Here is a 16363-nt window from a genome sequence, read left to right on the forward strand (position 1 = left end):
CGAGTGAGCCCAAGAGAGAACCTCCAATTGCAAATTAGGTGGTACAAAAGTCTTGCCCAGAGGCACAGACTCTAGCGAAAGCGTTGCTACAGTTCTCAGGTTCTCTGAAGGCACAATTACCCAAGGCTCCTCCTCCTCCTCTGATGACACTATGGAGTGGGAGAGAGCGTCGGCAGGAATGTTCTTCTCCCCGGAGAGAAAATGGAGGGTGAAATGGAACTGGGAGAAGAACAGGGACCATCTAGCCTGGTGAGAATTTAGCCGGTGGGCAGTTTGTAAGTACACCAAATTCTTGTGGTCGGTGTAAACTTGGAAGGGAAAACGAGCCCCCTCCAAGAGGTGTCTCCACTCTGAAAAGGCCAACTTCATGGCTAGCAACTCCCTGTCCCCGATGGAATAATTTTTCTCCACCCGTGTGAAGGTCTTGGAGAAGAAGAAGCAAGGATGCTTCCGACCTTGAGCATCCTTCTGGAAGAGGACTGCTCCAGCAACGACAGAAGAGGCATCCACCTCCATAATAAATGGTTTATCAACATCGAGCGATGTAAAATGGGAGCGCTAGCGAAGTGTGACTTGATGGAAAGGTAGGCCTTGGAGACCTCCTCCGACCACAATTTGGCATTTGCTCCCTTCTTGGTGAGGCCAACCCGGGGAGGTACCAAAGTTGAGAAGTGGGGAATGAACTGGCGATAATAGTTAATAACCCCATAAAGCGTTGTACCGTTTTGAGAGAATGGGGTTCCTGTCAGTCCATCACAGCCTGTAGCTTGGCAGGATCCATGACCAATCCCTGGGCAGAGATGATATAGCCCAGAAAAGGCAAGGACTCCTGCTCAAGCACACACTTCTCCAACTTGGCATAGAGGGAGTTTGCCCGTAGGAGGTCGAATACTTTGCAAACATCTCTCCGGTGGGAGTCTATGTCTGGAGAGTAGTTGAGACTATCATCCAGATAGACTACAAACGAGGTGGTGAGCATGTCCTGGAAGATATTGTTCACAAAGTCTTGGAAAACCGCAGGGGTATTACAGAGCCCGAAGGGCATCACCAGGTACTCATAGTGCCCGTCCCTTTTTTAAATGCCGTCTTTCATTCGTCCCCCTCACGAATGCGAATTAGGTTGTAAGCACCCCGCAGATCAAGCTTTGTAAAATCCCTCGCTCCCTGCAACCTGTTGAAGAGCTCAGATTTCAGTGGCAGAGGATACTTGTTCTTGATGGTTATGGTGTTAAGACCCCTGTAATCTATGCAGGGACGTAGTTCTCCGTTCTTCTGCATGAAGAAGAACCCAGCCCCGCGGGTGACACCGACTTCCTAATGAATCCTCTTGCCAGATTCTCCTGGATGTACTGAGTCATTGCCTCTGCCTCCGGGAGAGATAGTGCATAGACTCGATCCCGGGGAGGCTCAGCACCAGGCAGGAGGTCAATAGGACAGTCATAGGGGCTGTGAGGCGGAAAGGTCTCCGCTGCCTTCTTGGAGAACACATCCACATAGGGCTAACAGCGCTTGGGGAGAGAGGAAAGATCTGCGGGTACCTCTGTAGTAGCAACCTGAACGCACTCCCTCCGACATCTACCCTCACAAGATTCACTCCATCCCAGAATTCTCCCTGAGGACCACTCTATATGAGGGGAGTGGTAATGTAACCAAGGTATCCCTAACAGGATCTCATCAGTACCTTCGGGTATGACTAACAGGGAGATAATCTACTAATGGTAAGGAGACATGGAAAGAGAAAATGAGATGGTTTGATGTGTTATCTGTGAGGGCAGTGGCGTCCCATTAACCACTCATGCGGTCACTGGTTTGGCGAGCATCACGAGGGGTATTGCATGCTGTTGGGCGAAGGTAGAAGACATGAAGTTGTCCTCCCCAGAATTCATGCAAAGCTCTGAGTGGATGGGCCTATTGTAATTGTCCCCTTGAAGGACAGTTTGGAGGAAAACGCTGCTGCGTCTAGTGAACCTCCTCCTATGGTCACTAGACGCGGTCGTTTCCCGACTCCTGGGGACATTTCTTGGCATAATGTCCCGACTGCTGGCAGACAGGACAGACCATGGGTACTCGAGCGACCCGGGACTTAGATGCCACTCGAGAAACCTCCATGGCCTCATGTGGCTCAAATGCCTGATCCGGAGATTCCAGAGGTTTGGCAAAGGTAGGAGCCAGCCGAAACCTCTGCCTACACTGGGCTCGCTCCAACCTTCGCTCATTAAAACGAAGGTCGATGCAAGTGGATACCGCTATTAGCTCCTCCAGTGTGGCCGGAATCTCCCTAGTGGCCAAAGCGTCCTTCACATGGTCAGCCAGCCCCCTCCAAAATACAGGGATGAGGAATTTATCCAGCCACTCCAGCTTAGATGCTAAAGTCCGGAAGTGGACGGCAAAATGGCCGACCATGGACAAACCCTGTGCCAGTGCCAGCAGTTGGAGTGCCATATCACGGGTGACACGAGATCCAAAAAAGACCTGTTTCAGAGTGCTCAGGAACTGTCGAGCCCTCTGCACCACATGATCGTCTACCAATTTCCCAGCGTATCCAGTTTAAACTACTAACATTGACCTAAAAGCCATCCATAACCTTTCTCCTCCGTATATTTCCAAACTAATCACTCAATATCTTCCGTCACGTAATCTCCGGTCCTCCCAAAGACCTCCTTCTCTCCTCCACGCTTATTCACTCCTCACCCAATCGCCTCCAAGACTTCTCCCGAATATCCCCCATCACCTGGAATTCTGTGCCCCAAAACATCTGGTTATCCACCATATTTAGATCCTTCAAACGGAACCTGAAAACCCATCTCTTCAAAAAAGCTTACAACCTGTAATGACCACACGGCCAACTCAACACCATCAGAGCTACTGCAACCCCCCACTTACTGTCTCCTTCCCCATAATCCTGTAGAATGTAAACCCGCAAGGGCAGGGTCTACTTCCCTCTGTATCAGTCTGTCATTGTTAGTTTTGTCTACTGTAAGTGATATTTGTATTTTGATGTAACCCCTTCTAATGTGCAGCACCATGGAATTAATGGTGCTATATAAATAAATAATATAATATATGAGTGATCATATTTTTTTCTCTTCATCAGACCAGAGACCATGCGTAAGGAAAGAGGGGGTAGCTCGGGGCTACTGAAATGTGGCAAAAGTACGACTTATGAGGGAGGATTACGAGAACCTGCTATTATGTATTGGGAAGGAAAGATAAAACCAGGTAAGAACATTGCCTGTCAAGTTTATTGACAATAAGATAAAGAATAAAGCTGAGCGAATCAATTCCATAAGAATGAAATTTGTCAAATTTTATGATCCCAGCGAATTCAGACAATTTGAAATTAATTTTGTGTGAATTGCCAAAAAAATTGCCCAGCCCCATTTTGCACATTGCTGAAGAGTGCATCGGGCAACAAGGACTTGTATTGTCTCATGGGCTTCCTCGTAATGCCTGTATAAAAGCTGACGCTCCATAGGTGTACATTGTAAAAGCCGCTTCGGGGTCACACAGAGTAAGTGTGATTTGGAGAGTCTGACGAGCGGTCACTTAGAAACGGAGAAGGATGGCCCTGTATCACGGAGAAGTCAACGATAGATGAGTGTATTAATAGATACATGTACACAGATTTATTATATACAGCGTGTGCGTGTATAAAGTATAACATAAAAATCAGAAAAGAAAGTGGATTCTCACCAGTCTTGCAAAATGTGGGTGCAGTCCTCCTAATCTACTGGCTAATGGATAATGATAAAATATAGGAAAAAAAAAGTTTCAAACGAAACGTACCTGAAAAAAAATGTATTCCATGCCAAGGGTACACAACTTTTGGCTCTGTGTGTGTGTATATTGTGTATATTATGTATAAAAAAAAAATATATGTATATATATATATATATACACTATATAATTGTCTGCGGGTCACTTCCGTCTTTCTGTCTGTCTGTCTGTAACATAAATCCCAAGTCGTTGATTGGTCGCGGCAAAACGGCCATGACCAATCAGCGACGGGCACAGTCCGGTGGCAAAATGGCCGCTCCCTACTCCCCTGCCGTCAGTGCCCCCTGCATACTCCCCTCCAAAATTTAAAAAGTAGCTGACAGCACAACTGGCAATGCGATGCCCGTCCTAATTCCACGGACCAAAGTGGAGAAGTACATACCCAAAAGAAATGAAGGACAGCATCCAATCCAGGTGAAAAAAACGCTTCTTTTATTGTGCCAAATGCGACGTTTCAACCATCCAAGGTTTTTCTCAAGCATACAAAACAGTTAAAATGGCAGCTTTAAATAGGAATTGGCTATGGTTCACAGTAATCACTACACAGTAGGTCGCCCACACAATTTACATACCAACATATAGTAAAATAAATAATACATAATATACCGTAGCACAAGTGTGTACCTATATATTTATAAAGAGAAATTCCTACAATGATAGCCGTAAGTATTCATATCAACACATGGTGGATGTCAAAAGTAAATAAATAAAAAGCTCGCTGTCATGACTACACCAATCACCCCGTTCCTCTCTGTTCGAGTACTACCGCATTGCCAATGTGGTGTCCTATAACAAATAATCCCATGTTCAGTCCGCGCCAATCAAACATTGCTGTATCCCAGCCAATGCCTGTATAGGTTACAATAACACTATCCGTATAAGGAACTGCCATTGGCTCATATAGCAAAGCAAGAGGCAGACACGCAGGCGTAATGGAGGCAACTCCAGGCAAACTCCATGTCACCTGATCGGAGCCTCGGCGATACGTCATGTCTAACAAAGACCCACCTCACTCCAGCGTGCGTCACTGGCCCCAACATGCGAGTGCGCATGTCCTTCAGCTCCACACAAGCGGCATCACATGACTACGCTCGGGAGAGCAAACAGACACGCCCACACACCGCTGCAGCACTGGTTATCGCACTGAGGGCGGGGAAAATGTTCCTATTACTATGACATAGTACCCATATGAACCTAACCTCTATGGGCCATAAATTGATCATCCTGATCCTACATAAGATTATAACCTTCATTCTATATCAAATATACACCACATCCATGGTTTTTCCATAAATAGAACTAGGGAAACTAATGACCCCCAGACAGCTGTTTCGGGGTAATACCTGTCTGTGGATGGATACCATGTTTTGGCATAGGTGGTTTTCCTTTATTGGATGCTGCCCTTCCAGTGGTTGTTCCTTCCCGGTGAAAGACCTGGCTATTTATTGCTTGCGTTGAGAAACACGTGATGGTGTGTCCGCGGCTTTTCTACATGCATTTGCATATTTCCCTTGAGGGATGGGGGCAGTGTTCTGGATCACTGCATTGAGAAACACGTGATGGTGTCTCCGCAGTGTTGGATGTTTTGATCTCCCCGAGGTCATTCATCCTTATGTTTATAGACCTGACACTGAGACTTCCACTCCAGATGATGCATTGAAAATAGTAAAAAAGAATGCTGAAGCTGTTAAAGCCCTCATGGACTCAAATCAAATTTCCTACCCAGGTAGCCATTATCAAAGTTAAGGCGCACGGTCCTAATAGCAGTCCACAGACTGTTGGTAACGCTTTTGCAGACCACACGCTCTCAGCGTAAACAGTTACAAGAAACACTGACTCTACAGGAACCTGATGATCTGCGCCAGACTGAGGTTTTCAGCCGGACCCCGCGAGACCGCTTAATGACGATGCAGAGAATGTCCCCAAAGGAAGAAGTGAAGCAGTGGAAGGCTGATGGAGCACTGTCATGGTTCTCAATGGCAAGAGAACGTAGTAAAGCATACAAAAGGACTAGCTCTTGGAAGATGGGAACTCGAGCTGACTGTGAGCTAAACCTACCGCACAAATAACAGTGGCCGGGTAGCGTGCCTACGTTTTATCCCTAGACGCCCAGCGCCAGCCGGAGAACTGACTGACCCTAGCAGAGGAAAATACAGACCTGGCTTACCTCTAGAGAAATTTTCCCCAAAAGGCAGACAGTAGCCCCCACATATATTGTCGGTGATTTCAGAGGAAATTGACATACGAAGTATGAAGATAGGTTTAGCAAATTGAGGTCCGCTTACTAGATAGTAGGAAGACAGAAAAGGGAACTTCACAGTCAGCTGAAAACACTATCAAAACACCATCCAGAAATTACTTTAAGACTCTAATATCAACTCATGACACCAGAGTGGCAATTTCAGTTCACAAGAGCTTCCAGCCTCAGAAATAAACAATCACAGAGAACTGGAACAAAAATGCAAAACAAACTTAGGACTACAAGTCCAACTTAGCTGATAGTAGTCTAGGAGCAGGAACATGCAACAGAAAGGCTTCTGGTAACATTGTTGGCCGGCATAGAAATGACTGAGGAGTAAGGCTAAATAGACAACTCCCACATCCTGATGGAAACAGGTGAACAGAGGCGATGAAGCACACAAGTTCAGTACCACCAGTGACCACCGGGGGAGCCCAGAAACCAAATTCACAACAGTACCCCCCCCTCAAGGAGGGGGCACCGAACCCTCACCAGAACCACCAGGGCGATCAGGATGAGCCCTATGAAAGGCACGGACCAAATCGGACGCATGAACATCAGAGGCAGTCACCCAAGAATTATCCTCCTGACCGTAGCCCTTCCACTTGACCAGATACTGAAGTCTCCGTCTGGAAACACGGGAGTCCAAGATCTTCTCGACAACGTACTCCAACTCACCCTCAACCAACACCGGAGCAGGAGGCTCAACGGAAGGCACAACCGGTACCTCATACCTGCGCAACAATGACCGATGGAAGACATTATGAATAGAAAAAGATGCAGGGAGGTCCAAACGAAAGGACACAGGGTTAAGAATCTCCAATATCTTGTACGGGCCGATGAACCGAGGCTTAAACTTAGGAGAAGAAACCTTCATAGGGACAAAACGAGAAGACAACCACACCAAGTCCCCAACACAAAGACGAGGACCAACACGACGACGGCGGTTGGCAAAATGCTGAGTCTTCCCCTGGGACAACTTCAAATTGTCCACCACATGCCCCCAAATCTGATGCAACCTCTCCACCACAGCATCCACTCCAGGACAATCCGAAGACTCCACCTGACCGGAAGAGAAACGAGGATGAAACCCCGAATTACAGAAGAAAGGAGAAACCAAGGTGGCAGAACTAGCCCGATTATTGAGGGCAAACTCCGCCAAGGGCAAAAAGGCAACCCAATCATCCTGATCCGCAGACACAAAACACCTCAAATAAGTCTCCAAGGTCTGATTAGTTCGCTCGGTCTGGCCATTAGTCTGAGGATGGAAAGCAGACGAAAAAGACAAATCAATGCCCATCCTAGCACAGAACGCTCGCCAAAATCTAGACACGAATTGGGTTCCCCTGTCAGACACGATATTCTCCGGAATACCATGCAAGCGAACCACATTTTGAAAAAACAGAGGAACCAGCTCGGATGAGGAAGGCAATTTAGGCAAGGGAACCAAATGGACCATCTTAGAGAAACGGTCACACACCACCCAGATGACAGACATCTTCTGAGAAACAGGGAGATCAGAAATAAAATCCATGGAGATGTGAGTCCAAGGCCTCTTCGGAATAGGCAAAGATAACAACAATCCACTAGCCCGAGAACAACAAGGCTTGGCCCGAGCACAAACATCACAAGACTGCACAAAACCTCGCACATCTCGCGACAGGGAAGGCCACCAGAAGGACCTAGCCACCAAATCCCTGGTACCAAAGATTCCAGGATGACCAGCTAACGCAGAAGAATGGACCTCCGAGATGACTCTACTGGTCCAATCATCAGGAACAAACATTCTACCAGGCGGGCAACGATCAGGTCTATCCGCCTGAAACTCCTGCAAGACCCGTCGCAAGTCTGGGGAAACAGCAGATAATATCACACCATCCTTAAGGATACCTGTAGGTTCAGAATTACCAGGGGAATCAGGCTCAAAACTCCTAGAAAGGGCATCCGCCTTCACATTTTTAGAACCCGGTAGGTAAGAAACCACAAAATTAAACCGAGAGAAAAATAACGACCAGCGCGCCTGTCTAGGATTCAGGCGCCTGGCAGACTCAAGATAAATCAAATTCTTGTGGTCAGTCAATACCACCACCTGATGTCTAGCCCCCTCAAGCCAATGACGCCACTCCTCAAAAGCCCACTTCATAGCCAAGAGCTCCCGATTACCAATATCATAATTTCGCTCAGCGGGCGAAAATTTACGAGAAAAGAATGCGCAAGGTCTCATCACGGAGCAGTCGGAACTTTTCTGCGACAAAACCGCCCCAGCTCCGATTTCTGAAGCGTCGACCTCAACCTGAAAAGGAAGAGTAACATCAGGCTGACGCAATACAGGGGCGGAAGAAAAGCGGCGCTTAAGCTCCCGAAAGGCCTCCACAGCAGCAGGGGACCAATCAGCAACATCAGCACCCTTCTTAGTCAAATCAGTCAACGGTTTAGCAACATCAGAAAAACCAGTTATAAATCGACGATAAAAATTAGCAAAGCCCAAAAACTTCTGAAGGCTCTTAAGAGAAGAGGGTTGCGTCCAATCACAAATAGCCTGAACCTTGACAGGGTCCATCTCAATGGAAGAGGGGGAAAAAATGTACCCCAAAAACGAAATCTTTTGAACCCCAAAAACGCACTTAGAACCCTTTACACACAAGGAATTAGAGCGCAAAACCTGAAAAACCCTCCTGACCTGTTGGACATGAGAGTCCCAGTCATCCGAAAAAATCAAAATATCATCCAGATACACAATCATAAATTTATCCAAATATTCACGGAAAATGTCATGCATAAAAGACTGAAAGACTGAAGGGGCATTTGAAAGACCAAAAGGCATTACTAAATACTCAAAATGGCCCTCAGGCGTATTAAATGCGGTTTTCCACTCATCCCCCTGCTTAATTCGCACTAAATTATACGCCCCACGAAGATCAATCTTAGAGAACCAATTGGCCCCCTTTATTCGAGCAAACAAATCAGTAAGCAGTGGCAAAGGATACTGATATTTAACCGTGATTTTATTCAAAAGCCGATAATCAATACACGGCCTCAAAGAGCCATCTTTTTTAGATACAAAGAAAAAACCGGCTCCTAAGGGAGATGACGAAGGACGAATATGTCCCTTTTCCAAGGACTCCTTAATATATTCCCGCATAGCAGCGTGTTCAGGCACAGATAGATTAAATAAACGACCCTTTGGAAACTTACTGCCCGGAATCAGATCTATTGTACAATCGCAATCTCTGTGCGGAGGTAGTGAACCAAGTTTAGGCTCCTCAAAAACGTCACGATAATCAGATAAAAATTCCGGAATCTCAGAGGGAATAGATGACGAAATGGAAACCAAAGGTACGTCCCCATGAGTCCCCTGACATCCCCAGCTTAACACAGACATTGCTTTCCAGTCGAGGACTGGGTTATGAGATTGCAGCCATGGCAATCCAAGCACCAACACATCATGTAGATTATACAACACAAGGAAGCGAATAATCTCCGGGTGATCCGGATTAATACGCATAGTTACTTGTGTCCAGTATTGTGGTTTATTACTAGCCAATGGCGTGGAGTCAATACCCTTCAGAGGTATAGGAACTTCCAGAGGTTCTAAATCAAACCCACAGCGTTTGGCAAAGGACCAATCCATAAGACTCAAAGCGGCGCCAGAGTCGACATAGGCGTCCGCGGTAATAGACGATAAAGAGCAAATCAGGGTCACAGATAGAATAAACTTGGACTGTAAAGTACCAATTGAAACAGACTTATCAACCTTCTTAGTACGTTTAGAGCATGCTGATATAACATGAGTTGAATCGCCACAATAGAAGCATAACCCATTTTTTCGCCTAAAATTCTGTCGTTCGCTTCTGGACAGAATTCTATCACATTGCATAATCTCTGGCGCCTTCTCAGTAGACACCGCCAAATGGTGCACAGGTTTGCGCTCCCGCAAACGTCGATCAATCTGAATAGCCATTGTCATGGACTCATTCAGACCTGCAGGCACAGGGAACCCCACCATAACATCTTTAATGGCATCAGAGAGACCCTCTCTGAAATTCGCCGCCAGGGCGCACTCATTCCACTGAGTAAGCACAGACCACTTACGAAATTTTTGGCAGTATATTTCAGCCTCATCTTGCCCTTGAGACAGGGCCATCAAGGCTTTTTCAGCCTGAATCTCTAAATGAGGTTCCTCATAAAGCAACCCCAAAGCCAGGAAAAACGCATCCACATTGAGCAACGCAGGATCCCCTGGTGCCAAAGCAAATGCCCAATCCTGAGGGTCGCCCCGGAGCAAGGATATTACAATCCTGACCTGCTGTGCAGGATCTCCAGCGGAGCGAGATCTCAGAGACAAAAATAATTTACAATTATGTTTGAAATTCTGGAAGCGAGATCTATCCCCGGAGAAACATTCAGGCAAAGGTACTCTAGGTTCAGATATAGGAGCATGAATTACAAAATCCTGTAAACTTTGAACCTTCATAGCGAGATTGTTCAGACCAGTAGCTAAACTTTGAGGATCCATTTTCATCAGGTGAAATCAGAACCATTCAAGGATTAGAAGGAGAGAGAGACGAAGGCTGCAGTAAGCAGAGATGCTAGTGAATCAACTAATGAGCAAACTCAGGAACAAAAAAAAAAAATTCTCTGCAGACTTCTTTTCTCTCCTTTCTTCTGCCAATAATTTTAACCCAGGGCCGGCCAAACTGTCATGGTTCTCAATGGCAAGAGAACGTAGTAAAGCATACAAAAGGACTAGCTCTTGGAAGATGGGAACTCGAGCTGACTGTGAGCTAAACCTACCGCACAAATAACAGTGGCCGGGTAGCGTGCCTACGTTTTATCCCTAGACGCCCAGCGCCAGCCGGAGAACTGACTGACCCTAGCAGAGGAAAATACAGACCTGGCTTACCTCTAGAGAAATTTTCCCCAAAAGGCAGACAGTAGCCCCCACATATATTGTCGGTGATTTCAGAGGAAATTGACATACGAAGTATGAAGATAGGTTTAGCAAATTGAGGTCCGCTTACTAGATAGTAGGAAGACAGAAAAGGGAACTTCACAGTCAGCTGAAAACCCTATCAAAACACCATCCAGAAATTACTTTAAGACTCTAATATCAACTCATGACACCAGAGTGGCAATTTCATTTCACAAGAGCTTCCAGCCTCAGAAATAAACAATCACAGAGAACTGGAACAAAAATGCAAAACAAACTTAGGACTACAAGTCCAACTTAGCTGATAGTAGTCTAGGAGCAGGAACATGCAACAGAAAGGCTTCTGGTAACATTGTTGGCCGGCATAGAAATGACTGAGGAGTAAGGCTAAATAGACAACTCCCACATCCTGATGGAAACAGGTGAACAGAGGCGATGAAGCACACAAGTTCAGTACCACCAGTGACCACCGGGGGAGCCCAGAAACCAAATTCACAACAGAGCACATATGGACAATGGTCTCTGGAAAAAGGACCAACTTGTGTGTCTCCCTAAGCGGATGTACCCTGGTATTCAGTGGCGTAACTACAAAGTTATGGGCCCGGTGCGAACTTTCAAATGGGCCCCCCCCCCCCCCACCATGCCAAAATAATATTTTCCTCCCAAATTCACATTTTCCCTATTCATTTCGCACACTATAGCTTTATTGCAAAGTTGTATAGTGTGACCTCAGTTGAATAACTATCCGGTGCCCCATCCTGGGATATATTTGTCCCCTGTACTACCATTGTTATGTAATGTATAAAAGAAAATAAACCATTATACTCATCAGGGGCTAACATAGAAGTCATGGGGATCCATATAAGAAGTATAATGCACCCTCATAGTCCTCCTTATAGTATAATACACTCCCCATAGTCCTCTTTATAGTATAATACACTCCCCATAGTCCTCCTTATAGTATAATACACTCCCCATAGTCCTCCATATAGTATTGCACACTCCTCAGTCCTCCATATAGTATAATATAGTACTCCATATATTAAAATACACTCCTCATAGTGCTCCATATAGCATAAAACACTCCCCATAGTGCTCCATATAGTATAATACACTGCTCAGTCCTCAATATAGTATAATACACTGCTCAGTCCTCCATATAGTATACACTCCACAGTCCTCCATATAGTATAATACACTGCTCATAGTGCTCCATATAGTATAATACACTTCTCAGTCCTCCATTTAGTATTATACACTCCACATAGTCCTCCATATATTAAAATACACTGGTCAGTCCTCCATATAGTATAATACACTCCTCGTAGTGCTCCATATAGTATAATGCACCGCCATCGTCATCCATGTCGCACAATTCACTTCCCACAGTATAATGCACTCCATAGTTCTTCATATAGTATAATATATTCCCCATAGTCCTCGATTCAGTATAATGCAGCCCACACATAGTATAATGCAGCCACCCCAGAATATAAGGCAGCCACCCCACAGAGTATAATGCAGCCACCCCACAGAGTATACTGCAGCCCTGCCATACAATTCAATGTAACCCCCATAGAATATAATGCAGCCCCCCTCATAGTATAATGCAGCCCCTCCATAGAGGAGCAGTGAGAAAGGCAGGAGCAAATGGTGACGAGGGGGCAGGGGAGAGGGCACAAGGGGGCTAGGGGGGGCAGGCACAAGGGTAACATAGGGGGGCTAGGGAGCAAGGAAGACAGGCACAAGGGAACACATGGGGGCTAGGAGGCAGGGGAGAAGGTTACAAGGGGACTAGTGGGCAAGGGAGACTGACACAAGGGGAAACACGGGGACAAGGGATACAAGCACAAGGGGACACACAGGGACTAGTGGGAAAGGGAGACTGACACAGGGATTAGTGGGCAAGGGAGACTGACACAAGCACAAGGGGACAAAGGAGACTGACACAAGCACAAGGGGACAAAGGAGACAGGCACATGGGGAAACACAGGGACTAATGGGCAAGGGAGACTGGCACACGGGGACAAGGGACACAAGCATAAGGGGACAAGGGAGACAGGCTCAAGGGGACACATGGCCCCTGACCTGCCAGAGCCGGTTGCAGCGGCGACCGCTGCGACCGTGGTAGTTACGCCCCTGCCTCACACACACACACACACACACACACACACACACACACACACACACTACAGATGTCTCACACACACACACACACTACAGATATCACACGCACACACATACTACAGATATCACACACACATACTACAGATATCACACACACACTACAGATATCACACACACACACCAGATACCAGCTCATATACACATCTCACACTCTCCTCCCTGGTACTGGGGAGGCTCATATAAACGTGCAGCTTCTCCTGCTTACAGCACCTCTGTCTCACACCTCACCTGTTCTCACCTTCTGTCCCGGGGCCAGAGGTGTATCTAGCCTTTCCAGCACCCGGGGCAAAGGATCAGTTTGGCGCCCCCCCCCCCCAAACCCTCCCATATTTGAACCTTAACTCTATTGAAACTGTATGACTAAGCCAAGGTACATTCCTGAATCTCCATAATGTTAAAATAGATACCAATAAAAGTAAAATTAATTGAGACATCAGTAGGTTAAGTGTTTTTGAATATCCATATTGAATCAGGAGCCCCATACAATCCTGCATAAAGGTTAATAATGGCCCCATAAGATGCTCCATAGACACATTTGCCCAATATAGTGCTGCAGAAACGTTGATTATGGCCCCATAAGATGCTCCATAGAGACATTTGCCCCATATAGTGCTGCACAAACGTTATAGCCCCATAAGATGCTCTATACAGACACTTGCCCCATATAGTGCTGCACAAACATTATGGCCCCATAAGATGCTCTATACAGACACTTGCCCCATATAGTGCTGCACAAACATTATGGCCCCATAAGATGCTCCATACAGACACTTGCCCCGTTATAGTGCTGCACAAAGGTTATGGCCCCCATATAGGGCTGCACAAACGTTATGGCCCCCATATAGTGCTGCACAAATGTTATGGCCCCATAAGATGCCCCATACAGATATTTGCCCCATTTGCTGTTACTGCGATAAAAAAAAAAAATCACATACTCACCTCTCCGTCGCTCAGGCCCCCGCACTTTCAATATTCACCTGACTTCGTTCCAGCCGCCGCTCCATCTTCCGCCTCCTCTGCACTGACGTTTAGACAGAGGGCGCGCACTAACTACGTCATTGCGCCCTCTGACCTCAGCGTCACTGCAGAAGATGGACCAGCGGCTGGAACGAGGAGCAGGTGAATATCGCGCAGCGCTCCCCTCCCTGTTGTGAACTCCGTTTTCAGGCTCCCTCTTGTGGTCACAGATGGTATTGTGTGACTTTGGTTTTTTGGCTCCCCCTGGTGGTTTGGTTTAGTATCCTGCAGGTCTGGCTGGATCAGCTGCCTCGTTATCCACCAGGGAGGCTCCTATTTAGCTCTGCTTCACTTCCACTTGTCGCCGGCTGTCAATGTATTCAGTGCTATTCTGATTGCTCTTGATCATCTTGTTTTCTGCCTCTTCAGGATAAGCTAAGTTCTGTTTGAATATTTTTTGCTCATCTGCTTGCAATGTGATTTCTGTGTATGATGAGTCTAGTCCAGCTTGCTAATATGTGATTTCTTTTTGCTGGTAAGCTCTGGGGTACGGAGTTGCTTCCCCCGCACCGTTAGTTGGTGCGAGGGGCTCGAGCGATCTCTGCGTGGATATTTTGAATAGGGTTTTGTATTGACCGCACAGTTCCCTTCCTATTTTCTGCTTTCTAGTATTAGCGGGCCTCATTTGCTAAATCTAATTTCATCTCTGCATTTGTGCTTTCCCCTTAACTAACCGTTAATATTTGTGGGGGGCTATTCTATATCTTTGGGGTCTTTTCACTGAGGCAAGCAAGGACTTTCTTTCCCTCTAGGAATAGTCAGTTTCTCAGGCCGTGACGAGACGTCTAGGAATTTTTTAGGTAACGTTCCACGGCTACCTTTAGTTGTGTGCGGATAGGATCAGGTTGCGGTCAATCTAGTTACCACTTCCCAGAGCTAGTTGTCCTTTTAGTACTTAGCTTGTCTGACCTGCGATCCTTGCCACTGGGATCATAACAGTACAGCCGGCCAGTAAAGGGTTAATTGCATGGCAGAAGCAGGAGAAAAGAAGCCTGGAGAAATTTTTTTTTTTTTTTTTTTGCTGCCGTGTGTCTAGCTGCTGTGTGTCTGGCTTCTATCATCCTCTTAATCTTGGTGTGGCTCTGAGTTCAGCTGCTGATATGGATATCCAGAGTTTAGCCTCCAGTGTAGATCATCTTGCTGCAAGGGTACAAAGTATTCAGGATTTTGTTGTGCACAGTCCTATGTCAGAGCCTAGAATACCTATTCCGGAGCTGTTTTCTGGAGATAGATCTAGGTTCCTGAATTTTAAGAACAATTGCAAATTGTTTCTTTCTTTGAAACCTCGTTCCTCTGGGGATTCTGTTCAGCAAGTTAAGATTATTATTTCTTTCTTGCGTGGCGATCCTCAAGATTTGGCTTTCGCATTGGCTCCAGGGGATCCTGCATTGCTCAGTGTGGATGCGTTTTTTCTGGCCCTTGGATTGCTCTATGAGGAACCTAATCTTGAGAACCAGGCTGAAAAAGCATTATTGGCCCTCTCTCAGGGGCAAGATGATGCAGAGGTGTACTGCCAAAAATTCTGTAAATGGTCGGTGCTTACTCAATGGAATGAGTGTGCCCTGGCTGCAAATTTCAGAAAAGGTCTTTCTGAAGCCATTAAGATTGTCATGGTGGGGTTCCCTACGCCTGCAGGTCTGAATGAGTCAATGACTCTGGCCATTCAGATTGATCGGCGTTTGTGGGAGCGCAAACCTGCGCACCATTTGGCGGTGTCTTCTGAACAGACACCTGAGTCTATGCAATGTGATAGAATTCTGACCAGAAGTGAACGGCAAAATTATAGACGGCAAAATGGGTTGTGCTTTTACTGTGGTGATTCAGCTCATGTTATCTCAGCATGCTCTAAGTGCACAAAAAGGATTGATAAATCTGTCACCATCGGTACTTTACAGCCTAAGTTTATTTTGTCTGTTACCCTGATTTGTTCCCTGTCATCTTACCCGGTTATGGCTTTTGTGGATTCAGGTGCTGCCCTGAGTCTGATGGATTTGTAATTTGCCAGGCGCTGTGGTTTTGTTTTGGAGCCTTTAAAATTCCCTATCCCACTAAGGGGAATTGATGCTACACCATTGGCTACGAATAAACCTCAGTACTGGACACAAGTGACCATGTGCATGACTCCTGCTCATCAGGAGGTGATTTGTTTTCTTGTATTGCATAATTTGCATGATGTTGTCGTGTTGGGCCTGCCATGGTTGCAGACTCATAAT

General features: G+C 46.3%; 1 protein-coding gene across 2 annotated transcripts in view; it reads left to right on the plus strand.

The window, feature by feature from the left end:
* The window catches only part of LOC143775774 (arylsulfatase A-like), a 169355-nt gene that overhangs the window by 99095 nt on the left and 53897 nt on the right, over nucleotides 1–16363 (plus strand). For both annotated transcript variants that reach the window (XR_013215704.1, XM_077264307.1), the window contains exon 5: nucleotides 3095–3219. Coding sequence is in view for 1 of the 2 variants with exons in the window: in XM_077264307.1 (XP_077120422.1) it covers nucleotides 3095–3219 (125 nt within the window). In the remaining variant the exon portion in view is untranslated. The remainder of the gene's footprint in view (nucleotides 1–3094; nucleotides 3220–16363) is intronic.

The sequence above is a fragment of the Ranitomeya variabilis genome, chromosome 5, assembly GCF_051348905.1.
Source record: "Ranitomeya variabilis isolate aRanVar5 chromosome 5, aRanVar5.hap1, whole genome shotgun sequence".
In the NCBI taxonomy this organism is placed as follows: domain Eukaryota; kingdom Metazoa; phylum Chordata; class Amphibia; order Anura; family Dendrobatidae; genus Ranitomeya; species Ranitomeya variabilis.